The sequence below is a fragment of the Grampus griseus genome (assembly GCF_964374135.1).
Source record: "Grampus griseus genome assembly, chromosome: 6".
In the NCBI taxonomy this organism is placed as follows: Eukaryota; Metazoa; Chordata; class Mammalia; order Artiodactyla; family Delphinidae; genus Grampus; species Grampus griseus.
In genome coordinates this window covers 7,718,060-7,743,910 of record NC_139000.1, presented here as the reverse complement: position 1 = coordinate 7,743,910, position 25,851 = coordinate 7,718,060, and the positions used below count along the sequence as shown (strand labels likewise).

Sequence of the window (25,851 nt, the reverse complement as noted above, 5' to 3'; positions counted from 1 at the left end):
CTCCCCGTGTCCAGGACAGAGCCCCCACCACTCCGGCGCCCTGTACCAGCACTCACGTCTTGAAGCAGGGGTCTCCAGAGAGCAGGAACATTCCAATGGTGACCTGTGCAAAAGCCGGAGGAATCAGCCACGCCCCATCCACCCCCCCACCCAGGCGCCCGGCCTCCCTGTGGCCTCCCTGCTCTGGCTTCAGATGCGCTTGGACTCTGATCCTATCTCTGTCCCTTGCTGGCCCTGGCGAAGCCACCAAACTTCAGTGAAGCCCAGTTTCCTCGTGCAGAGGACAAAACTGATCCTAACGCCTACCTCGTGGAATAGTGGAGAGGATGCTGGGCACCTGGCCCGGGGTGAGTGAGGAGGGAATGTCAGCTACTGTCATTGCAAAACCACAAACAGACTGTGAGGCCCTCAAGGGAGGAGCCGCAGACACTCTCTATCCTCTGCGCCCCTCGCAGCCCTCAGAGCAGGTGAGCAGGTGGGAGGGAAGCTCTCGATGCCTACGCGGTGGGGAGGGGTTCACAGATTCCAACACAGAGGGCAGGGGCTTGTGAAAGCTTGTTGAATAAAGTAAAGCAAGAAGCCATTAGAAATGTAACATCCACTCGGGCGAAGATTTTGGCAATGGTCTAAACAGGGCAAGGTTTGGGTCCCCAGATCTGGGCTGGGGCGGAGCGACAGGCAGAGGGGTGATGGGGTGGGAAAGAGGTGCCCAGATCACCGGGACACCTCTGACAAAAAAAATGTTGACCGCTGGGGTGAGGCTTTGTTTTTAATGGATTGTTTCATTTGGCCATGATAGCAACCTACAAAGTACGTGATGGCCCCAAGCTGTAGACGAGGGAACTGAGACTCAGACCCAGGGGAAGGGACTGCTCAAGGCCCTGCAGACAGGATGTGGGGGAGATGCCCTTGAACTGGAGGCCACCTGCCCCTGGGGCCTTGATCTGGCCTGAGGATGCACTGGGCCACTGGGGCAAGGCTGAAAGGGCTTGGCTCTCACAACAACTAGCCTGGACCTTTTCAGGTGCCTCTGGTTTCTTTGGCAAAAGGCCCAGGACGCCCCAGAGCCCTTGCCTGCCACCTCTTGCCCAGCTCTGCCAGGCATAACACGCTCCCGCTGGGCCGCTCGCAGAGGTGTGGTTACAACAAGACTGTTTTCTCAGCCAGGTGGAAGGGTGTGGGGACGAGGAAGAGAGGCATGCTGGCAGTGGATGCCCAGATATCTCTGTCCCAAGAGGCCAAAGAGGCAGCTGCCTGGGGGGAGGGTGATGCCCCGGCTGGAAGCCTTTCCGTGGCTGGGCCCTCTGAGCAGCTGCCCGGCTCTGCCAGGTCCGGGGATGGCAGTCCATCTGCTCACTGATGCTCTGGGAGCTCAGGCTGCCTCATAACGTGTGGGCAGTGGTTAGGAGCTGGACCGCAGGCTCAAGTGGCAGCTCTGCTTGTGACCCAGGCAGATGATCTAACCTCTGCGCCTCAGCCCCCTGCGGTGCAAATCTGGGGCCAATAATAGACACCACACCCCACGGGGCTGTTGTCAGAAACCACGAGATAACGGGTGGTAAGCACTCAGCCACGCTGAGCTCACCAAAAGTGCTCACCAAGGCGTTAAAGAGACTATTGGGTCCACCCCTGACCCTGATTATGGATGGGGAAACTGAGGCCAGTGCCTGAGTCAGGCCTTCGATGGTGCTTTCCTGACCCCAGGGCCCACGTCTTTCCCAGTGTCTCTCACTGCCTGTCTGGGGTGAGAACCTGTATTCTTAACAACCGTTCAGGGGACTCTGACAAGGAGCACGTTTGCCCCCGCCCCTTGGTGGGAGGGGGTGGATGGGGCAGCAGAGCCCTGGTACCTTGAGGATGGAGTTGTCCTGTCGGGTGTTCTTCGTGTCGTATCCCTCCAGCAGGCAGCAGCGCACTGTGGAGCCCGAGCCTGCAAACTCCGCCAGGTTCAAGTCGGCAAAGCCCAGCTGTGGGGACAGAGGAGAGGGTGGGAGGCTGAGGGGAGTGCGGGCGCATGGCTGGCAGCCCAAGGGTTAGCTTGGCAAGGTGGGATGGGGAGGGGAGGCAGAGCCCTCGGGCCCGCCCCACGGCCCAGAATGACTGTTGCATAACCGGCACCCAAGGACAGAGGCCCGGGCTGGCGGCTCCAACGTGGCAAAGCCAGGAGCTCACATCCCTGAGCTGCACAAAGCACCCTTTGTGCCGTGTCCCAGCGTGCACCAGGGCAGCGCCCGAGATGAAAGGACATTGTTGTCTGTGACACAGACGCATTGTTCCCTGGGAAACAAGGCCGTGCTGTGGGAGCCACCAGGCCAGCGGACAGGAGGGGAGGGAAGGCCCGTGGGAACTTGGCGTTGGGCTGCAAGCGTGGAGGGCACTGCAGGGTGAGCAGGAGACCCTGCCGGGAGCTGGAGTGAGGGGCTGGTGGGAACTCCCAGCTGCTCCTGCGATGCAGAAGGGAGCAAGGGATGCGGAGGGAAGCGAGAAAGTGTGAGAACATGGTGTATGAGCTGAGAAGGCCTCCTGGGTGGAAGCCAAGTCTGCCAGACCTGGAGGCTGAGGTTGGGGGGATGCTGGGCTTGGCGACCTGGAAGACGAACCAAGCCAATCAGGGACATTTATTGAGCACCTGCTGCATGCAAGTCTCTACTGCAGAGCTTAGGGCACATGCTTCAGACAAGGAAACTAAGGTTCAGAGCGGGGAAGTGACTTGCTCAGGGGCTCACACACCTTAACTGGCAGAGCCAGAGCTGACATTAGGCCTGATCAGCGTCAAGCCTCACCACCTTTCTGGGCCTCAGCTTCCTCCTCTGATTAAGGGGAGCTGAGCCTGTGGTGGAGGTTTGATTAAAGAACGGAAGGGAAGGGCCTGGCAGGTCTGACATGTGACATAGCAGGTGTGTGGGGGGAGGGGGAGGAGGTGGGACTTCCGGCTGTTGGCTGGCAGTTTCTCTCCTGGCTGTCCTTCACCCACATGCATCAACAGGAGGAGAAATCTCCACTCCGGAAGCATCTTCCACAGCCCGGTTCTAGCCACCCTGCCCTCTGCTTCTGGAGAGGGCATCAGCGCCCCGGCCAAGACGGAGTACAAGGCCTGGTCCACTGAGCTTCCTGGGCTCTGGTCGGTGGGAAGGAACACGCCCTGCGCAGCACCTCCCTCGGGCTCTCCACGCAGAGTGAGGTGAGGCAGAGGCATGTCCCCTCTGGACTGACTGAGCCCATCCCCTGCTGCCGGGCGCCTCCCCAGGCCGCAGAGGGTGGGCGAGAGTCCCGACGAGAAGGGGGCTTAGGGCAGAGCTGACTCAAAGCCAGAGGTAACCCTTCCAGAGCCGTCTTCCCCCACCTTCCCCAGTGGAAAAGGTTTTAATGCGTAGGCCTGAACTGTCTGTGGGCACAGGGAAAGCCCGGCAACCACACAGATGTGCAACAGCGGGGCCTGGCCGAGCCCTCTTCACCCAGCCAAACGATGGGCCCCGCCGCTGTTAGACAGCAAAAGGAAATTTGTGATGACAGAAAAACATGCCCATGATGTATTGGTAAGTAAAAAACCAAGTTGCAGAATCTGTTTAGAACAAGTCCCTCTTGTGAATTTAAATATCATATCACCTGCATGTGTGCAAGTACACACATAGGGTGAGCCTTGTATGATCCTCTAAGCCATATGCACACGTTTTATTCAAGGCTCTGGACATATATTTCATGCATTTTTTTTTTTCTTAAAAGGTCTGGAGGGCTTCCCTGGTGGCGCAGTGGTTGAGAGTCCGCCTGCCGATGCAGGGGACACGGGTTCATGCCCCGGTCCGGGAAGATCCCACATGCCGCGGAGCAGCTGGGCCCGTGAGCCATGGCCGCTGGATCTGCGCGTCCGGAGCCTGTGCTCCGCAACGGGAGAGACCACAACAGTGAGAGGCCGCGTACCACAAAAAAAAAAAAAGGTCTGGAAAGACCCTAACAAATCAAAATGGTGGAGTCTGAGGAGGAGGCCTAGAGAGAACTAGGGTGGAAACCACCCTTTCACTCTGAAAACCTCTGTCCCATTTGTGCTGCAACAAACATCCACTGCCTTTATGTTAAGTGAAAAGACTATCAATAAAGATATTTCAAAAAAATAGGGACTTCCCTGGTGGTGTAGAGGTTAAGAATCCGCCTGCCAATGAAGGGGACACGGGTTCGAGCCCCGGTCCGGGAAGATCCCACATGCCGAGGAGCAACTAAGCCTGTGCACCACAACTACTGAGCCTGCCCTCTAGAGCCCATGAGCCACAGCTCCTGAGCCTGCGCGCCTACAGCCCGTGCTCCGCAACAAGAGAAGCCACCGCAACGAGAAGCCTGCGCACCGCAACGAAGAGTAGCCCCCGCTCACCGCAACGAAAGAATGCCCGCGTGCAGCAACGAAGACCCAACACAGCCAAAAATAAATTTAAAAAAAAAAAAGATATTTCAAAAAAATAATACATCTCATGGAGGGCACGGCGTCTTCTGTTTGGGGCAAGAGACGCGGCTGGAGGTTAGTCTAGGAGCTTCTCTCATGCCTGTCCCATCCACCCATCCCGTCCCACCCCGCCGCCCCTTCACATGGCCCCGCTTACCTTGGAGTAAGCCTTCCCACCTTTCAGCTCCTGCATGGGAAACAGACAAAGGCAGCAGGATGACTAGGGGATCCCAGGGACCTCATGGGTCTCCCCAGTCCACCCCATCCCCCAATCTGACTCCCAGGGAAGGGGGACAAGAAAAGGGGTTGACTGGCTCACTCAGGGCATGGGCCTAAAGCCAGCAGCCCAGTGGCCCTACCAGCGCCCCCTGGCCTCTCACCTTGCGCACCGACACACGGAAGATGCAGGGGTCCAGCAGGCCGGTGGCCGGGTTGGCACTCATCTTACACACGAAGGTGAACCTCTTCCGCCACCGCACACAGTTCTCTTGCACCTCCTCCCTGCAGGTCAGAGGGACAGTGAGTGCAAGGGTGCAGGGTCCACTTTTAGGGACGTGAGGGCCCTGCTACCTTTGGGACGGGGAGGGAAACTCTCACTTTTCACTTTGTATCACAAAGTGACTGTATTTTCATAACAAGAATCTGCTTGTGTACGTGTTATAAAAAAAACAACAAAAACATAAAAATAAAAAATGAAAAAACACAAGGCGAGGGTGCGATCAGGCTGGGGGCAGCTGTCTGTTTCCAGCACTGCCTGTCCCACCCCCAACCTTGCTCTGGGGTCTCGGGTAGCTCCTTCGTCTGCCATTACCTCCCTCCAGCTGGACGGCCACTGGCCATCTCAAGTGAGCCTCACAACGGTGCTCCCAGGATGGACTCCCGGCCCTTTTTACAGATGAAGAAACTGAGGCTAGATAAACTGCCCAGTTCTGCCCAGCCAGGAAACAGCTGGCCCTCAGCCCAGTGCCGCCTGGCTCCAGAGCCCCCTTCTTCACCAGCAATAATAACAATGATAATAATAACAACAACAACAACAGCTAACGCTCATACGGTACTTCTGTGCGCCAGGCACCACCCAAAGCACTTCACAAAACCAGCTGCCACAGGAGCCTTCTCCAAGTGCTGGCGATCCAAGGTCACGCACCGTCTGGGGCAGCTGCTACCCGTAGTCCAAGCCCACGTTCAAAGAAACCGGGAGCTCTAGGGCTAAGACCCCGGCCCGAGGCCCACCACTGGCAGAGCAGAACAGGGACTTGAACCCAGGCAGCCTGGCTCTGGTGCCACATGCTCAGCCCTCCCCGCTGGGTCAGGGCAGGGTCGGGGAGGGGGTGCTGGCTTTCCAGCCCCTGGAGCGCCTCCTGGACCTGAGGAGCACGACCAAGCCCACCAATTCAGCAGCCCCCCCACACTGGGGAGGCGCCCTGTGCCCTGGGGGTGAGTGGGAGCCAGTGCGAGCAGTCCACCGAGCCTCTCCAGCTGCCACAGGGGTCGGTGGGCCCCGGGGGTGGCAGCGGCACATGGTGGAAATGAGCCCCCCTGCCACGGCAGGACGCGCTCAGGAAGGGAGGGGCAGGCGTACAAGACATGATCTCCAGCCTCATCCCAGCTAACAGGAACGGCGAGTGGACAGCTGAGGAAGTGACCGCTCTACACCCTGGAGACCGGAGGGGCTCGGGTTAATGGCCAGACGGGGGCCGGTGGGCGGAGGGTCAGCACAGGTTGAGCATCTCCTGAACACGGGCTGGCCTCCTTCTCACGGCAACCCTGGAAGGAGACTCTGTGCCACCCCTTCTACAGCTGAGGGCACTGAGGCTCCCGGAGACCACCCAAGGTCACACCCCCAGGGATGGACGAAGCAGGATCTGAACTCAGGACGGTCCAACTGCAGAGTCAGAGCGCTCAGCCATCACCGTGGTTCACGGGTCAGGGGCTCGGGAAAGCCTGGCAGACAGAACCCCCTGGGGTTGTGGAGCCAGCAGCGCCCTGATCTGCACCCGAGGCGTCTACCCATGTCTCTGAGTCCCAAGTATGTGCCAGGTGCTGGATGCTGTCGTGGACTTGATTCACAGACTGACATCTGACAGTCACCCCACTGATGACTCAGTGTCACCAGGACAGGGTGGGGGAAGGGGTGAGTCAGGGAAGGTGACTGGCTGCAGGGAGGTGGCATTCAGGCTCAGACCCGAATGAAGAGGGGGGAGTAGCAAGCGGGGGAGACGGTTCCTGGCAGAGGGGATCGCATGAGTGAGGAACAAACATACTCTTGGTTTCTCAGCCGATGAAAGCGCCGGAGCCAAGCCTCTATGAGGAGCTCCCTCCTAGCCCCACAAGTCTTTGAGGATGGGACCAAGGCTTCCCCACATCCTGCCAGGGCTGTGACAAGAAGCAACAGGACTCCGTCGGGCAGACCTGGGCTCGCAGCCTCACGCTCACTGTGCAACTTGGGCTGGGGCCAATCACCAAAATGCTCTGACCTTGTTAGGAAGGTGAGCTCCAGCAACCCCCGCAGACTGGGGACAAACAGAAAAGGTCAGGGCTAGAGATGAGGGGGAGGAAGAGAGAGCTCCCAACCCGCCAGTGGACATGGGCAGGGACCCTCAAGAAGCAGGTGCCAAAGGAGGAGTGGGAACGCTGGGCTGGAGCATCATCTGACCCAGCCTCATTCATTCATTCAAATAATTGAGCACCAGTCGTGTGCCAGTCCCTGTTCTATGCACTGGGGCCACAGCAATGACTAGCTTACATTTTGCTGGGAGTGGGAAGGAAGAACGAAAACTACCTCTTTTGGCAGATGACTTAATCTTGTATGTAGAAAATCCTAAGGAATCCAGTAAAAAAACTATTAGAATACATGAGTTCAGCCAGGTTGCAATATACAAAAATCAGTTATTTCTACATACAGTACTAGTGAACATCCACAATGAAATGAAGAAAACAATTTCATTTACAATAGTATCAAAAAGAATAAATTTAACAAAAGAAGTACAAAACGTACACTCTGGAAAACTACAAACTACATTGCTGAAAGAAATTCAAGAAGATCTAAATAAATGGAAAGACATCCCACAGTCGTGGACTGAAATATTTAATATTGTTAAAATGATAATACTCCCGGGCTTCCCCGGTGGCGCAGTGGTTAAGAATCCGCCTGCCAATGCAGGGGACACGGGTTCGAGCCCCGGTCCGGGAAGATCCCACATGCCGCGGAGCAACTAAGCCCGTGAGTCCCAACTACCGAGCCTGCGCTCTAGAGCCCGCGAGCCACAGCTACTGAGCCCACGTGCTACAACGACTGAAGCCCACACGCCTAGAGCCCGTGCTCCGCAACAAGAGAAGCCACCGCAATGAGAAGCCCATGCACAGCAACGAAGAACAGCCCCTGCTTGCTGCAACTAGAGAAAGCCTGCATGCAGCAACGAAGATCCAACACAGCCACAAGAAAAAAAAAAAAAAAAGATGATAATACACCCAAATTGATCTAAAAATTCAATATGATCCCTATCAAAATCTCGGCTGGCTTCTCTGCAGAAAATTGACAAGTTGATCCTAAATCTTAGAAGTTCAAAGGACCAGAATAATCAAAACAATCTAGAGAAAGTAGAATATAATAAGGGATTCACATGTCTTGAATGCAGAACTTCTACAAAGCTACAATAATCAAGAAAGAGTGGTTCTGGCATAAGGATAGACACATAGATCAACAGAATAGAATTGAGAGTCCAGAAGTAAACCTTCACATTTATGGTCAGTTAATTTTCAACAAGGGTGCCAATGGGGGAAGGAACAGCCTTTTTAACAAACGTTGCTGGGACAGCTAGATATTCACGTGCAAAATAAAGCAGGACTCATTTCTCATACCGTATACAATAAGTAATTCATAAGTTTAAGAGCTGAAACTATTAAATTCTTAGAAGAAAACATAGGGGTAACTCTTCATGATCTGGTATTAGGCAACAGTTTCTTAGATATGACACCAAAAGTACAAGCAACAAAAGAAAAATATAGATATTTTGAACTTCATAAAAATTTTTAAATTTTGTGATTCAAAGAACACCATCAAAATAGTGAAGACGGGCTTCCCTGGTGGCGCAGTGGTTGAGAGTCCACCTGCCGATGAGGGCGACACGGGTTTGCGCCCCGGTCTGAGAAGATCCCACATGCCGTGGAGCGGCTGGGCCCGTGAGCCATGGCCGCTGAGCCTGCGCGTCTAGAGCCTGTGCTCCACAACGGGAGAGGCCACACAGTGAGAGGCCCGCGTACCGCAAAATAAATAAATAAATAAATAAATAAATAAATAGCGAAGACAACCCACAGAATGAAAGAAAATATTTGCAAATCATATATATGAGACTTGTAGCTAGAATATACAGAGCACTCACAACTCAATAATAAAGACAAACAACCCAATTTAAAAATTGGTAAATGATCTGAACAGACATTTCTCCAAAAAAGATATATAAATGGCCAATGAGCACATGAGAAGATGCTCAACATCATTAACTATCAGAGAAACACAAATCAAAACTATATAACAAGTTACCACTTCACACCCACTAAAATGGCTATAATCAAGACAGATAATAAGTGTTGATGAGGATGGGGAGAAATTGGAACCCTCGCGCACTGCCGGTAGGAACGCAACCTGGTGCAGCTGCTTTGGAAAACCGTCTGGCAGTTCCTCAAAAGGTTAACCATACAGTTACCATATGACTCAGCAATTCTACTCCTAGGTATATATCCAACAGAAATGAAGCATATGCCCACACAAAAACTTGTACACAACTGTACGCAGCAGCATTATTCATAATAGCCAAAAAGTGAAAGCAACCCAGATGTCCATCAACTGGTGAATGGATAAATAAAATGTGGTATATCCATACAATGGAATATTATTCAGCAATCAAAAGAAACTGAGCACCTAAACATGCTACAATGTGAATTAACCTTGAAAACATTATGCTAAGTGAAAGAAGCCAGTCACAAAGAACTATACATTGTATGATTCCATTTCTATGAAATGCCCAGAATAGGCAAACCCATAAGAGACAGAAAGACTGATGATTGCCAGGGGATGGGGGAGCTGGGAAAAAATGGGAACAACTGCTAATGGGTATGGAGTTTCTTTTTGGGGTGATGAAAATGTCCTAAAATTGACTGTGGTGATGGTCACACAACTCTGTGAATATACTAAAAACTCCCAAACTGTACACTTTTTTAAAAAAAATTTATTTTATTTATTTTTGTTGCGTCTTTGCTGCTGCACACGGGCTTTCTCTAGTTGCGGCGAGCGGGGACTACTCTTCGTCGCGGTGCACGGGCTTCTCATTGCAGTGGCTTCTCTTGTTGCGGAGCACGGGCTCTAGGCGCACGGGCTTCAGTAGTTGTGGCGTGCAGGCTCAGTAGTTGTGGCTCGTGGGCTCTAGAGCGCAGGTTCAGTAGTTGTGGCGTACGGGCTTAGTTGCTCTGTGGCATGTGGGATCTTTCCGGACCAGGGCTTGAACTCATGTCCCCTGCGTTGGCAGGCGGATTCTTAACTACTGTGCCACCACGGAAGCCCCCAAATTGTACACTTTAAATGGGTGAATTGTGTGGTCTGTGAATTACGTCTTAATAAAGCTGTTACCAAAACGAAAACATGGTAGTTCAAATAAAGAGAGAAAAATGGAGAAAACAGAACAAGGAAGGTGGGTAGGGAGTACTGGATAGAGATGAGAAGGTGGGGGCTGCTACTTTGGGCAGGTGGTTAGGGAAAGCCCTTTGGCAGTGACGTCTGAGCAAGGTCTGGAGTGAAGTGAGGATGTGGGCTGAGCAAAGACTGGGGGAAGAGCTGTCCTGATGCACGAACAGCAAGTGCAAAGGCCCTGAGGTAGAAACAAGCTTGGCAAGTGGAGAAGCAGCATGGGGGCCAGCGGCTGAATGGGACTAGGGAGGGGAGCAGAGGGGACGAGGTTGTCGAGGGAACAGGGGTAGGTCATGCTGGACCATGGTGAGAACTTTGAATCTTCCTCTGACAGTGCGTCTGTCTCGCCATTATGGATTCCGGTTTTAGGCAGAGGCTGAAAGCAGCCCTGAGGAGGTGAATGGAAGGGTGAAACGAGCAGAATGCTTCCCAAGCAGCCGAAGGACCAAGCCTGAAAGCAGGGAAAGCTAGGGGCCGGCCAGGGCTCCCATGTGGACCCTCAGATCTCCGCCCACCCCCTCCACTTGCTCAAGCCAGCCAGGAGTTGGAAGCAGCTGCTGGAGCCTGAGGAGGAAGCTCACAGTGCTGGGCGTGTTGAAACACCCAGAAGAATTAGGTTTAGTGTCTGGGAACAAAAGCCGATATCGAATTGTGGGCTCTCTCCCTTCCCCTTTGTGAGTCTGCCATGGGAACACCCGGCCAGGAAGCCTGCTTGACCGTGGTTCCTGCAGGCCTGGCCAGAGAAAGCCATGCGGAGCCCTCCCAGGCTCAGGTAACAGGCTGTTTCCTCTCCCGCTGTGGGAAGGTGGGCAAGGGCAGGGCTCACGGGATCAGCCCTGGGCCTCCCTCATGTTTCCACAGGGCTCTAAACACACGCTCTTAAATGCCACCACTCCCATGGGAAGAAGCTCAGAGCCTCGCCCTGGCCCACCCAGGAGGTCACAGCAAGGATAAAAACAAACACCCCAGCAGTGGCCATTCCCTGTGGGCCTACTGTGTGCTGCCTGGAACTCCTGAATGCTGCAGGTTGGGTGTTATCATGGCCCACCTTACAGATGAGGAAAATGAGGCTCAGAAAGGCCGAGAAACTCACTCACAGCTACAGGGTGGTGAGGAGAAGAGGCCGGTCTTGACTCCAGGCCCATCTGTGTCCAGAGCCAGAGATGGCACAGCCAGGACTCAGCCCTGCAGCCGCCTCCAGAGCCCTCTGAAGAGAGGGAGCTGGGCACCCTCAGTCAGGTGGTATGGGGTCTCAGGCACAGGGCAGGGCTAATGGGGGGAGATGAAAGATGAGCACAGGCTCAGGGGTCGGGGTGAGGGGGCATTCATTAAAAAAAGACAGAAATTAAGATGCCAAGCAGGGGACCACGAGCCCCAGGGGGGAGCTTGCCAGGCCAGGTTTGAGGGAATCTCAGGGGATGGATTCATTCAAAAACCTTTTACTAAGCACTTATTAGGTGCCAGGTACTATTGAAGGCCCTAGGGACATAAATAGTGAACAAAACAGAAATTCCTGCCTTCAAGGGGCTTATAGTCTGGCAGCAGGAAGGAGACAGACAAAATAAAGCAAAAACACAAGATGGTGGTAAGTGCTATGGAGGAAAAAGGAACAGGGAAGGAGGCAGGCAGTGCCTGGGTTGGGGGTGCTTGAGGGAAAGACGGCCAGGGAAGGTGTTAATGGGAAGGTGACATCTGAGCAAAGAGCCGAAGGGGGTGAGAGAGTGACCCACACAGACGCCTGGGGGAAGAGCAGTCCCGGCATGAGGAAGAGTCAGTGCAAAGGCCCTGAGGTGGGAATATGCCTGACATGTTTAAGAAGGCACGAGGAGAGGCTTAGGAGGGGCTTCCCTGGTGGCGCAGTCATTAAGAATCCGCCTGCCAACGCAGGGTTCGAGCCCTGGTCCGGGAAGATCCCACATGCCGCGGGGCAACTAAGCCCGTGCACCACGACTACTGAGCCTACGGTCTAGAGCTCACGAGCCACAACTACTGAGCCCGCGCGCCACAACTACCGAAGTCTGTGCGCCTAGAGCCCGTGCTCCGCAACAAGAGAAGCCACCGCAATGAAAAGCCCGCACGCCACAACAAAGAATAGCCCCTGCTCACCGCAACTAGAGAAAGCCCGCGCGCAGCAACGAAGACCCAAAGCGGCCAAAAATATATATAAATAAATAAATTTGCTAAAAAAAGAAGGCACGAGGAGGCTAGAGGCCAAAAAGCCACCCCAGGAACAGCAAAGGCCCACTGCAACGCTGCCAAGAGCCCTGAAGGGTGACCGGGATCCTGAGAGCTGAGCACCGCTTGGCACCAGCCATGACCTCGACCGACTGTGGCCCCGGGGGCAGGGACAGGGCCTGTGTGGGAAACGTGGGTCTCTGCGTACATTCCCCAACTCCCCAGGTGCAGTGAGCCAGAAAGAGGAAGAGCGTGAAAAAATTACAACGAATGAGCATCTCTGACGAAACATAAAGAAGATGCTCATTAAGAACACACAGGACTGTGCATCCGCCCCCCCACCCCAACCCCCGCTTGCCCTGCTAATGTGGCTCAGGATGTGCTGAGAACTGAAATGTAAAGATGATGGCACCAAGCCCAAAGAGGACACCGTCCAGAGCCCTGGACTCGGGGCTCCCAAGCCGAGCGGCTTGCTCCACCTGCAAAGGGGCAGGAGGAGACAATGGCTGAAGGAAGGAGGGAGCTCGGAGCGGGTCTGGCTAAGGTAGGGTGAAGAACCGTTCGCAGGGCCACTGTCTTTGTGTCTGTCCAAGAACTGTTTCTGTAATTGAACGTGAAATTGAAAAATGAGAAAAGGGTGTGAGGTTAGAAGAGCTGGTCAAAAGCAAAGGGATTTGAATGCCCATCTGCCTGATTCAAGGCCTGGGCCCACACTCACCCTCCCGGCAGGACCGGGCGCCCCTTGGTAAGAGACGAAGATGGCCTCCCTAGCCTGGGGTTTCAGGGCTTGAGTCCCCAGCTCCATGCTGCCAGGGATAGGTAATTACAGAGACTGGGTTTTCAGGGGAGTTTCGTTTTTAGCTTTAAGATACACAATTAGATGTCCAAATCCCAGAGAGGCAGGGCGAGCCCTCTCCACCCACCACAGCCCGCTGGCAGAATTTGGCTCTTTCTGGGTTGTCCTGAAATAGAGCAGAGCATCCTACCAGGCTGGTGTCTCCCTCGGAGCTCCCCTGGCCCCAGATCCCGACCAGGGCCTCTGTGATGCATCCACAAAGCCTCACTGTGGACGCCGGCTCGGTGCCAGGCCCACATGGGTGTGGGGACACAACGGGAGCAGACCTCCTCAGGAGCCCCCGGCTGAGTGGGGAGACAGACTCACACAAAAAGCAACTGACAACTGCCGCCAGCCTCCAAGGAAGTGGAAGGGGCTGCGAGGAAGCGGAACAGACTGGGGGCCTGACTTGGTCGGGGCAGTGACGCCATAGCTGGGACCTCTAGGCTGCGGTTGGCTGGGTGAAGACGCGGGGAGATGGCCCGGGTGGTGGGAAGACCCAGAAGGAAGGAGGTGGCTCTCAGGAAGAGGCAAGAGAAGGCCGGGGGGAGGGGGGTAATCAGGCAGGTGAGGGTAGGGCTGCATGAGTGACCCGGAGGCCCACCACCGGGAGCCTGGACTTCATCTGTGAAAGGGTGACACTGCCCACCACGTGTCCAGCTCCTTTCTCCACTGCTCACCCAGAGAGGCAATGTAAAGAATTCTACCGGCACGATGGGTGTGTAGTAGCCACATCTTTCTAGCACCTGCCCTACCATGTGTCAGTGACTCACAAAGGCAGCTGGCCACCATCGGGGCCCCACACAGATGGCACCTATCTGCCACCACTGCCTCCCCACAGCTCAAGACAGAGCTGCACAGAACGGGACCCTCGCTCTAGAACACTCGCTCCTGCCTCCCAGGTTCATCTTCAATTAATCAACAGTAAAACCCAGTCCTGTTCATTGAGCTTGTTCTACAGGACATGTGTTTTATAGACATGAGCAACTACCGCAATCCTAGGAGGTACGTGCCATTATCATTCCCATTTTACAGATGAAGAAACTGAGGTCCAGAGAAGGGCAGAACAAGCCCAAGCAAGGTTGGACAGAACAATAGGGCTGGATGCTGACCCAAGGCCACACCTTCGCCTCTTCCCCATGTTGGTTCCCTTCAGAAGCAGGAAGGTAAGTGGACACCTGGGAGGAGGGAATGCGTCTTCTCAGGGCCCCAACAACTCAAGATGCCTCAAAGGCTGTGAAGAGCAGCAGACCAGGTTGAAGTGAGCCACCATCCTCGGCCTCTCAGATGGGGAAGTTTGGGACTCCCAGCAAAAGGCCACGCCAGAGTCCGGGTTCCATGGTTCCCCGAGGGTGGCTCACTGCCACATCCCTATCACCTGGCCCAGACCAGCCTCACTGCCCAGGAAATGCAGCAAGATCTCAGAGCTTTAGCACCCCCCAGTCTCCATCACGCAGGTGATGAGGGGCAATTCCATGGGAGCCACCTCCTGGCCACAGGCTGCCCACGGCCCGCAGGGTCCTCACAGACAGGGACCATCTGGGGCCCCTCCCCGGAGTCGGAGTGAAGGCACAGCCAGCAGTGGTCTCAGAGCAGGAAGTTGAGAGAAGGGAAACCGGGCTATCAGTGGGGAGCCACGGAAGGGCTCCAGCCCGACCCACCCTCAGCCCCTCACCTCCCCAGCAGCCTGGCTGCAAGTACTCGTCTGCACACCTGTCTGGTCACCACCGTACACCCAGCACAGAGCTTGCCTGGCAGGGGGCAGCTCAACTGTGGCCACTACCTACGGGTGGGGGTGGTGAGGCCTGGGAGGACAGAGCTTCTCAGCCTCAAGTCAACACTGAAAATTCCGTGGCTTGTCACAAATGAAGATTCCCAGGCCCTGCCAGAACTAGACTCCGTTATGGCAGGGTTTCTCAACCCCGGCACTACTGACATTTTAAGCCATTCTGGACTTTATGGGGGGTGTCCTGTGCATTACGGGATGTTTGGCAGCATCCTGCCAGTAGCACAACTCCAGCTGTGACAACCCAAAATGTCTCCAGATATTGCCAGCTGTCCGGGGGCAAAGTCACCCCTGGTTGAGAACCACTGCTGCAGGCCTTGGACCGGACTTTTTAAACAAGCTCCCAGGTGATTCTGAGGCAGGAGCTGGGCACCTGGCTAAGCGAGGGCATATCCATGAGCACTGAGTAGGACCCCAGGGACTCCCAGCCCCACTGCCCTCCTGTGTTCCTGAAAGGGCTGGTCCCCGGATTCCTCCCCTTCTGCCCCCATGATGAGAGATAACCAGGGCAAGGCTCCATCGCACAAATCCCTCCCCGCTGGGCCGGCAGTCACAACATCCAGCCTGCACCTCCTCAGCCACACCCGCTCCGTGATCTCCCTGACCTTGGTCCTTGGCCGGGTCCCTGGAAGAACGTGCAGTCACAGTGATGCAGTCACAGTGATGCAATCAAAGTTCCCGGCTGATGAAACCCAGCCCAGCCTGGGAAAGGCGAGAGTCTAATAAGGAAACAATTTAAATTGACAACATCTGCCTGTGCTTCCCTGAAGAGAAGAGAGTACAGCCGCCTGGGGAGGGGCCCACCCCGGGGACCAGGCAAGGCATCTGTCCAGGGGCTGCAGGGCGGTAGAGCCTCCATTCCAGTGACGTGGCCAACGTGGCCGCCCAGCAGCATCTGGCCCCTGCCAGGAACTCAGGGCTGCACGCAGGGGAAGCAGCTTGTTGCAGTTCTGACACAGCCAGCCCCTCCTCCTGTGACACGACGAGGCAGCAAGAAGTTCCTAGAAGTCAAGCCACTCGGGCTTGGTGGAGGGGCATCAGTGTTAGGAGTGAGGACTCTGGAGTCAGAGGCACCTGCGTTCCACTCCTGCTACTCACCAGCCCGGTAACCTGGAACTGCATCAAATAACCCAAAGTGGGCAGACGCTGGCTTCCCCATTTTACAGACACAGGCACGCTGCCTCCCTGGCTCTGCCTTCGCAGAGGTGCCTGCACCCAGAGGCAGGCTCTGCAGGCAGCTCGAGCTTCCCTATCACTCAGGCGAACGTGTGGGCATGCTATTCTTAACTGAGGCACACAGCCCAAGAGGAGGGCAGGCCATCGAAAGGAATCCGGAATGAACTGCTGGCTTTGACCAAGTGCTGGTCCAAACCCAGGCACCTGGGCGAAGGTGCCCCATCACCAAATGTGGCCCAGCCTGGCTCCTGTTTCCCGGGTCCCCTTCTGTGTGCCAGGTGCTGCTCAAGCACGTACCCTCCGCAGACACGGTCAGCACCCACTTCGCAGATGAGCAGATGGACACTCAGGGAGTCCGCAGGTCACTCAAGAGGTGAGGGGTGAACTGCACCTCCAAGCCCTACCTCAGGAGCCCACCGCCCACCCCCGCCCTGCAGGACCGCTGGGAAGATGCTCTAAGATAGAAAAGCTGTTCTCAGGGGACAGCAGCAGCCGTCAGTGTCCCTGCGCCTTGTGGGCTGAACCTTCACGAGTCTCAATACCAGGGAAGAGGCGGCCTTGAGACCAGTCTTGTCCTAAAGGAGGGGTGGTCATGAGGTCAAAGTGTACGGTCAGTGGGGCATGGCACTGGGCCAAACTCGTCAAGACCTGCTGGTGTTGGGGACCAAGCCTGGTCAATCCAGGTTCGAAGGGAGAGTGGGGAAATGTTCCTATAAAAGTCCATAAGGTCAGCTTCCTGCCTCCTGAGCATTTCCTACTTATCGGGCACTGAACTGAGAGCTCTCCCTGCCTGACCTCCTGGAGTCCACACCCCAAGCCTGGGAGGTAGCTACCATCATCCCCACATCGCAGGCAGGGAAACTGAGATTCAGAGCACAGAAGCCACCGACCCCAGGTCTGGCTGGGAGAGGGCCGTGATCTGATCTGAACCCATAGCTGTCTGACCTCAGAATCTTAAACTGGGCCCAGGCCCTAGAAATTCAAAGCAAGAAGCCACAGCTGGGCTATAGTAGCTACGTTCCCTCCTCCGTTCCAGAACCCACAACTGTAAAACACGGAACTGTGGGGTTGGCTGTGCACAGGGAGTTTCCCTTCCTGAGCCCCTGAGATCCCCAGCGGGACCACTCACTCACAACGCAAGGGTACAGGAGGCAGATAGGCTGGGGACCAAGGCCAGGATCTGCCACTCACTGGACAGGACCTCTCTGGGCCTCAGTCACTGCCCTGCCCTGTCTCACGGGTTTGCTAAAAGGCCTAATGAGAGAACAGGGCCTGGCACATACCCAGAGGACACTCACACTGAAAGGGGGACATGGCCGCTACCATCGAAAGTAACTCTGAGATAGACGGTCCAGCAGGAAGCCAGGGCCCTGATGCAGGTCCCACTTCCCCACCCCAGGACCATGGATCAGGACATTTCCCCAGACCTTGAACCTGGCTGGGACGTCCTGGGAGGTGGACGGGCAGGTAGCCCAGGCATACTCAGGCCGCTCCTGGCTGACTCACGCCTGGGTGGTGTTTGAATCACCCAAGGGAGGGAAGAAACAGGAGGGAGGTATCCCCATCCCCGGAGCCCAGTTCCTTGAATAGCTGGACTCAAGTGAGTCACAGGGATGTCCCTGTCCTCTGAACCCCTACCCAACCCCATAGCCTTTCCCGAAAGCACCCTCCCCACAGCGACTGCAGACAAATTACTTCCTCTTCTGGACATGGGTCTTATTAATGGTGAAAATGGAAGGAGGCTTCCATGTCCCAGAGCGCAGGGGTCCTGGAGGCAGGGCCTTTGTTTCACTCACTGCTGCTTCCCATGTCCTAAGGATGGCACCTGGTACATGGGAGGTGCTCAGTAAGCCTCTGATGACTAAATTAGTGATATTCACAGCACTGCTCCCAATAAGGGCCACCCTAGACCTTCTTGCACTGATATTTCCACCTCTAGGAAAGGGGCCTCCAGCTGTGGTCAGGTCACGTTCTCCAGCCCTCTGTAGTCACTGAGGGGTCAGAGGTCATCACCATCTCTGGATCTGCCCCCACGTGTTCCCACTGCTCCACACCGCATTCCCCACGGCTCCCTGGACTTCTGAGGTGACCGAGGAATAATCAGGGACCACTCAGCCAGAGTCACGTCTCCTCACAAAACCAGCACAGACTAAGACCTGCTTTGCTGGCCATCTTCAGCAGCTCTCTGAGATTCCAACCACAAGACAAAGGGCTCGGGGTCAGGTGGAACCAGGAGGCCCTGACTCACCAATCTCCACCTCCTGCCCAGACAGCTGATTCTCCTGCAGACTCATGGACTGACCCTGTGCTAATCGCTGCCCCTGCCATTCACTTAGTCCACACACATTAACTGAGCACCTACTACGAGCCAGGCCTGAGTGGGACACTGGGAAACAAACCTGGGCCTTGGTCTTGTCTGCATCCAAAAGGGGCATGGCCATTCTCACCCAGGTCCATGTGATTCCTCTTTAGCCGACAGGAAACGCTTAGGAGGTGCTGGAGCCCTGGGTCAGGCCTTCTGTCACATTCAGGGAGAGTACCCAGTCAAAGGCCCATCCCCAAAGACAGCGGTCAGGGCCAGAGCAGGCAGGAGTGGCTGATGCCTCCCCTCCCGCACCGTGCTCAGCACTTCTTGGAGAGCTGACGTGTCTAATGGTCTCCCCTGGCTCATGGGCCCAAGGTCAGGGGCCATGGCTGTCTCGGCCAATGCTGGACCCAGTGCCCAGTGCAGGACCAGGGCAGCAGCCTGGCTCGAATCACAAATGTTTGCTGAATGGGTGAAACACAGGAAGAGAGAAGAGAAACAATTAAGGGGAGAGCAGGAGGAAGGTGAACCTTTCCTTCCTGCTCCCACCCCTGGATCCTCTCCAATGATTGCCCTGCATTAATACCAACCACTGCCAGCCTTTCCTGAGCACTTACTCTGTGCCGGGGGCTATGCTGGGTACCTAACGGGGGCGTGGGGGCAGGGGGGTGGTAACCCACTTAATCCAAGCACCAAGAAGGAGCTTATCACCCCATTTCACAGAAGAGGAAAGCAAGGCTCAGAGAGATCCGGTGGTCTGGCAGCCTTGGGAGCCTGCCCTCCTTCTGAACCGCCAAGCCCCACACCCAGCAGCCCCTGCCAGGGTTTGCAAGAGGCAGAAGGAAAATCCCCAGCCAGAGAAGACTGCCGGCAACTGCTGAGTTAAGGTTCATAAGTGATGCTTATTGGGTAGCGACGGTTCAGGCTGCCCTGCCAGAAAGACCCTGGAGAGACCTGAGGACCTCCTCCAGTCTCAGGTGCCCAGCACGACCAAAGGTGTGGGTGTCTCAAGGCCTTTCTCACACAGACACGTGCGCACGTCAGTGCTCGGCTGGCTGGCTCTCAGAGCAGTCCTGTGTAACCAGCCTCCTAGAAGCAGGACTTTACAGGTCCCAGAAGTCCTCTCCAGACATGACTGCCACCCCAATAAAGACAACATCATCCTGACTCGTATCAGGATGGTTTTTTTTTAATCAGAATGTTTTTGAACTTCATATAAACGGCACCGCACAGCATGCTCTCGTGTCTGGCTTCCTTCCCTCGAGGTTGTTTGTGACACTGTCCTTGTCGTGAGTAGCAACGGCTGCTGCGTAGCAGGCTCGAGTTTTGTTTTTAATCATTCCATGATGACAGAGGTGGGAAACCGCTCCTCTCAGCTGACAGCCACCTCCCCTCCTACAATGTGGAGTCCCAAGTGGTCAACCCCATGGCTGCCCTTGGGGGTTCTAAAATACAACTCTGACTCTGATTCACACCCTTCTGTGGATCCCTGGTCAGAGAAGTCCCAGCCCCTCCCTGTGGCCTCCCCCGACCCCGAGCCCCCAGGCCACGAGCTCTTCCCTGCTCAGCACTCTTGCCCTTGCCTCCCTCTGCCCTGTGCTGCTCTTCTCTCCCCTCTCCCCCAACCTAATCACCTACTGTCCCTGGGACGGAGCCCAGCATCCATTCCTGGGCGCGGCACTGCAGGGCAGGGCACTGCGGGGCGGGGCTGGAACCCCGGGAAGCTGCACGGGGGCGGGGGGGGGGGGCCCACACACAGAAGGTGCGCAGGAACTTGTCCCTGAGGGACTGGGGGTTGGGGAGCCGCAGGTGTGCTGCCTCTGTGGGTCTGCAGAGAGTCCAGCACTCGCTCAGAGGAAGTGGTGGGAAGTAAGGGTGCCTTGCGTGCAAAAAGGGCGCAGACTTCTGCCTTCCCCAGCGCCCTCCCCAGCAGGTTTAGTCTGGTTTCAGCTGCCGGGTGCAGGGCCCTGTGCGAGCAGGTCGCCATGATCTAGGGAGCCCTCCCGCCTCCACGTAGGAACCCGCACCCCATTTGATGGAGGAGCAAGCCCAGGCTGAGAGGACAAGGCTGTTGGCCATGGTCACAGAGCCAGTGAGTAGCAGCCGAGGTGCCTCCCAGGGCAGGCACCAGCCCCCGCCCCGCCCCATCCCCCTAGGAGCATCCCCACTCCACACACAGGGTCCACCTGACACAACCCATCGGTGCGGCCAGCTGCCTCTCAATCGCAGCCTCTGAGCCCAAGGCAGTGCCCAGCTGAATTGTATGCAGGCGAGGGCTGCTCCTGACACGCGCTGATACCTCCCGCACCAGGGTGGGGAGGGGCTGGGCCCAAGCAACTGGTGGTGACTGGCACTTGGTCCGGCACCATCAGCGCCCACACTGGTTCAGGGCCAAGGGAGAAAAGTTCCAGCCCTGCGCCAGCGCCAACCCTCAGCAGGAAGCCCCAGGAGCGTGATGCAACAGAGGCCACTCCGTGCTAAGACGCTTGGCCCACAGAGGTGTACAAGGCCAAAAGAGGCCAGGGAAGGCCTCCCAGAGGAGGTGGCTCTCAGGCCGAGCAGGAGGTCAGCCAGGTGAAGAAGCGGGGGAAGGGAGCTTGAGGACAAGGCAACTGCAGAAGCAAACAACTAGAAAAGTAAGGTGTGGTAAAAGTCAGGGAGCACCAGGGGCCTGCCACCCACCGAGGGCCCATGGCTTTCTCCCCTGCTCCCCCGTCCCCCAGCAGTCTGCCCTCTGCCTCACGTGGGGGGGCGTTCTTCCGCCTGCCAGAGTGGGTCCTAGAACTGGCTGTGCAGAGGGCTCCTTCCCGCAGGCAGAAGCCCCCTACACCCTAGTCCCACCCCACCCCGGGAGCACTCCAGCTCTCACTGGCTCAGAGCCAAGCGCCCCAAGACAGGGCAGGTTCAAGCCAACAGAGACAAGAAAGTGCACAGGCCCCACTGGGGACCCTGAGCTCCAGCGTGACGCCCAGCTCCTTAGACACTAGGTGTGCTCCTCACCTGCTTCCCACCCCTCCGGAAGTAGCCTCTCCCCACAGCACCCCTAGAATCATGAGACAGAGACAGCACCCCAGTCAGTCCTGGCCCACAGGGAAGTTCCAGCTGCCACAGAAGGGCAACTGAGGTGCGCCATCCAGCCCACCACCCTGACTCAGCCAGGGATGGAAGGATGGGCGGCAGCACATCCAGTGCCTCGACCACGTGCCAGGAGCCAAGCTAGACGTTTGACAGGCATTATCTCACTTGGTCCTCCCCAGAACACTGCGAGGCAGACACCAGCAGCCCCTGAGGCTTAGAGACTGAGCCCCTTGCCCAAGGTCAAACAGGTGACAAGAGGCAGAGGACGGGAATGTCCTCCCCAGGCCTGTGCAGGGCAAGCCACCAGCCTGACCAAAGAGGCAGCACGTCCTCCATCGGGGCTCTTTCCTCCCAACTGCGGGCTGGCCACTCCCAGTTGACATCTGGGCAGATGGGGGGTTGGGTGGTTCCAGGCCTGCATTTGAGAGCCATTCCAAGCCCAGGCCACCAAAAGAAGCTCACAGCAGAGACAGAGGGTTTGCAACGACAGTCCTAAGCAGACACCAAGGCCAGGCACAGGCTGGGCAGCTTCAGGCCTCACCAAGGCCACCAACGGCACAGTGTGACCTCGTGGAGAGCCAGAAGGCCCAAGGGAGACAGACCTCACAGAGCACATCTGAGGCCCTGGGGGCAGGTCTGGTAGCCCCAGAACAGAAAGCACTTGCCAGGCCAAGTGGATAATGAAGAGAGACAGCCCTCGCCCTCGCCCCAAATTAGTTCCAGGTCTCGTTCTAAGCAAATCTGATGTCTCTCCCCTGCTCAAACCTTTCCGCGTCTGTCTGATGAGATGAGGATAAATCTATATCGGTTGCCACGGGTGCTATACTGCTCCTCCCAGCAGTGGGCAAGTGACCGCAGGGTCACCACCCAGCAGTCACCAGACTCCACATACTGAGTCCCCAGGCTCGCGAGGCCTGTGAGCAGACATGCTAGCAGCTCTCACGAGGTCCAGGCAGGGCTTCGCGAATGCAAGTCAGGACTCCCAGGTACTGAAGAAGCAGAGCTCAAAAGCATTCGGGGCCCTCCGACACACGGTGTGGTTGCTACTGAGAACCCCTGGCCAGAGCAGCTCCCAGAACAGAGATCAAAGTGAGGAACACGCCTCAGGGAACAGGCCTCGGGGAACAGCCCTGGCTCCACAGGGCCAGATCACCTCGGGTCAGGGCTCTGCCAATGCCAGGCTGGCAGGCAGGTGGCAGGGGCTGCCAGGGTGGCACCTGCCAATGTTGTGGCCAGCTGGCGGCAAAGGCTGGGCTCAAGGAGCAGACACCAAGGCCATGCACAGGCTGACCCCGAGGGAGCCCGCAGCTGGCCTGGTGCCACAGCCTGGCTGCCATGGGTGGTCTCTGCAGCCTGCCAGCAAGATTTCTCTCCACAAGCACCCGCCTCCTCAGGCCCCAGCCTGTGCACGGAAGGCCTTCCACAGGGGCCCCGGGGAGCAGGCTGGCCCGAGCAAATGAGGGAGGCAGACCACCGTCAGGGATCCAAGGGCATGCAGGGGGTCAGGAGGAGCCCAGAGCAGGCAGCCCACGGAGGAGGCAGCGCAAAGCCCCTTGGGCCACATGCTGCCACGTGACACCGTTGCTCGATCTTTTTTTTTTTTTTTTTTTGATCTTCTTATTTAAAAGATTTTTGTTTATGCTGTCAAAAACTCTTAGAGCACTGTATACGGCAACAAAACCCCAGCCGCATTTGGCCACTGTGCACTCTCTGAACTTCCATCTTCCGGCACCTACTAAGTGCTGGGTGTGCTGCCAGGAACTTGAGGACAAGGAAACCCACCTGCCGGCTCTACCCGCCCACCTTCTCACCAGTGTGCCCACTCTTCTCCCTCTGCCTGCCACGGCCCAGCCAGGCCACAACTCCAACTTCCCTTACTGAGTACCGGTGAGGCACCCTGGCATCTTCTCCACCTGGCAGCCAAGAGCCAGCATCCTAATCGGCAAACCGGGCACACTGACCCCCTGCCCGTCGGCTGGACCCCCAAAGCCAGGAACTGTCCAGCCCAGCTACCCCCATCTTCATCTACTGCAGCCAGCCCCATGCTGCCCCTCTCCATACCCCAACCACGCCAGCCCCTTGCCTAGATCACTGACCAAGTGCCTTCCAGCTGGGGGCCTCTGCCTGACCTCTTCCCAAACTCATGGAGCTTATGTTTTCAGGATGGGGCACGTCACTGTGATAGGGAGGGCTTTCTCTTTGGCCCACAAGGCTCCCATGAAGAGTCCCTTCCTCAGGGAAGCCCTTCCTCTGTGATGCCCACAGGCACACTGCCCCCACCCCATGGGGAGCTCCATGGGAGCAAGGCTGTCTGGTCCCGGTCACCTCTGAAAGAAAGTCCAGGGCCAAGAGGGTGCTCGGTAAATGTGGAAAAGGGACCTGCGCCTGCCAGCCTCCTCCCCCTCCTCCCCCTGCCCCCTCCCCACTCGGCCTCCAGAGCTCCCGATCTGTGAAGGGAAGTGGATGCCCTGCCTGCCTTAGGGTCCCACTGCACCTCCACCTCCCTGCACCCTCGGGCCCAAGAGACAGAACTGTGTGTCCATCTCCACACGACCCTCCCTCCACATTAAGATGTGCATGACAGCAGGCCTCGCAGGGCAGCAGATTCAAGTGGCAGCTGCATCCTTTTCCAAGGAGGGAGGGAGAGGGCCTCGGGGAAGTAGAGGCCCAGCCAAGCCTGTGGTGTGTGTGTGCAAAGACCTGGCCTCCCCAGGCCCGGGCACAGGGCCTCCAGCTGCAGAGCTGACCTGTCCAAGGTCTTCTTCATGCCCCCCACAAATCCCAAACATCCCTCGGAGGTCTCCCGTCCCGGCCTGCTCAAGGCCAGGCCCACAGAGAGAAGTCAGTACCTGTATTCTGAGCAGGCATGCCCTCTTTCAAAAGGCTGCCCAAATAAAAACCCCACTGAAGAGACAGTTGAGAATTCAAAGCTGCCAAAAAGAAAGGACGGGTGGGAGCCTGCCCAAGTCACACAGTCTGCTTCTTAGACAGCCTGGCACCCAAGTGCAGAGCAGCAAGAGCCATCGGAGGGGCCCCTCTTCTCTTTCTGGCCCAGCAAAGAGGGGTACTGCACAACCGGCAGAAGTCGGGGCCAACCAGAGCCCATCCGGCTGTGCCATTAGCTCCTCCTACGAAGTGACCCTGAGCAAGTGACTTCTCTGCCCCCAGCCTCAGTTTCCCCATCCACTGGCCAAGGAGGCTCGCTCTGCCTGTCTCCTCCAGAGAGGACTTGCTGTAAGGTAAATCAACGCCTCCCTCTCGCTCCCTCCCGCCACCAGCCACGTGCATGGGGCAGGCCACAGGACCAGTGCCAGCTGGGCACAGAGACCTCTCAGGATGTTTGGGATTCCTCCTGCCTGAAAGACAGATTGGCTCAAGGCTGGAAGCCTGTGCCCAGCCTGCCCTAGGGAGACCACAGCCTGGTCCACTGCTTCCCGACTCACTAGACTTGGCTGGGATGCATCCCCCCTGGGACCCCTAGGAAAGCCTCCCAGATGCCATTTGGATGCGTCTAGGCAGAGATGCGTCTAGGCATTTGGAAGGCCTCTAGGCAGAGACGTTGGCAAATGCCCATTGTGCCCCAGTGCCAGCCCGTGCCTGGCACCAACTCCACAGCAGTGGACTTCAGCCCCACCCCCACCTGTGGCCCAGAGGCCCCTTTTCCTCAGATCTCACAGGATGTAGCCCAGTGCCTTGAAATGATCCAAATCTGGATTTCCCTGTACCACCCAATCCACTAAAAAGAACCTCCTTCAAAGGTCTGAGGACATGACATGAGGCTGTAGCTGCTTCAAGCCCTCTGCCACCAAGGCAAGGCAGGGCCTTGGAGCTGGACCTGCCCACGTTTAAATCACAGCTCTGCCACTCTCTTGCTGAGTGACACGGGTCCATCACTTTAGGTCTCTTGACCCCAATTTCCTCCTCAGCTCACGGGGTGGTTCAAGGACTCAGCTGATCATGCATTCGAGGTGCTCAGCAGGTCCCTGGCATCTAATAATGCACAATCAAAGGCAGCTTAAACCCTAATGATAAAATGGTTATTTTCCCAATTGCATTTCTAGCCAGATGACCTCGCCGGATGGCCGAGAGGATGAACAGACACAGCACATGCAAAAACACTCAGCACGGCACCTGGCACGTAGCACTGAACATGGTAGCTGTGAGGATTATGGTTCATAAGGAGGCCTCAGAAAGATGAGGCTGGGGAACAGTGCAATGTACCACCTGTTCTACCTGCTCAAAGTGGGTCAGGCTGGAGCTGTGTACCCAGCTGTTGCCATGGCACCCAACACACAGGGAAACACTCTAGCTAGGAGGGTGGTTGCTGCAGGAGTGGAGGCTTGGGCCTGCTTTGCTCAGACACCACCCATGCTGCCACCACCCC

General features: G+C 56.5%; 1 protein-coding gene across 1 annotated transcript in view; it reads right to left on the bottom strand.

Moving 5' to 3' along the window:
* EEIG1 (estrogen-induced osteoclastogenesis regulator 1) overlaps positions 1–25,851 on the bottom strand; it is a 36,131-nt gene that overhangs the window by 7,643 nt on the left and 2,637 nt on the right. The window contains exons 2-5 of the mRNA XM_082656639.1: positions 4,813–4,933; positions 4,590–4,619; positions 1,851–1,967; positions 57–103 (exon numbers count right to left, since the gene is read on the bottom strand). Coding sequence (XP_082512765.1) covers positions 57–103; positions 1,851–1,967; positions 4,590–4,619; positions 4,813–4,933 — 315 coding nt within the window. The remainder of the gene's footprint in view (positions 1–56; positions 104–1,850; positions 1,968–4,589; positions 4,620–4,812; positions 4,934–25,851) is intronic.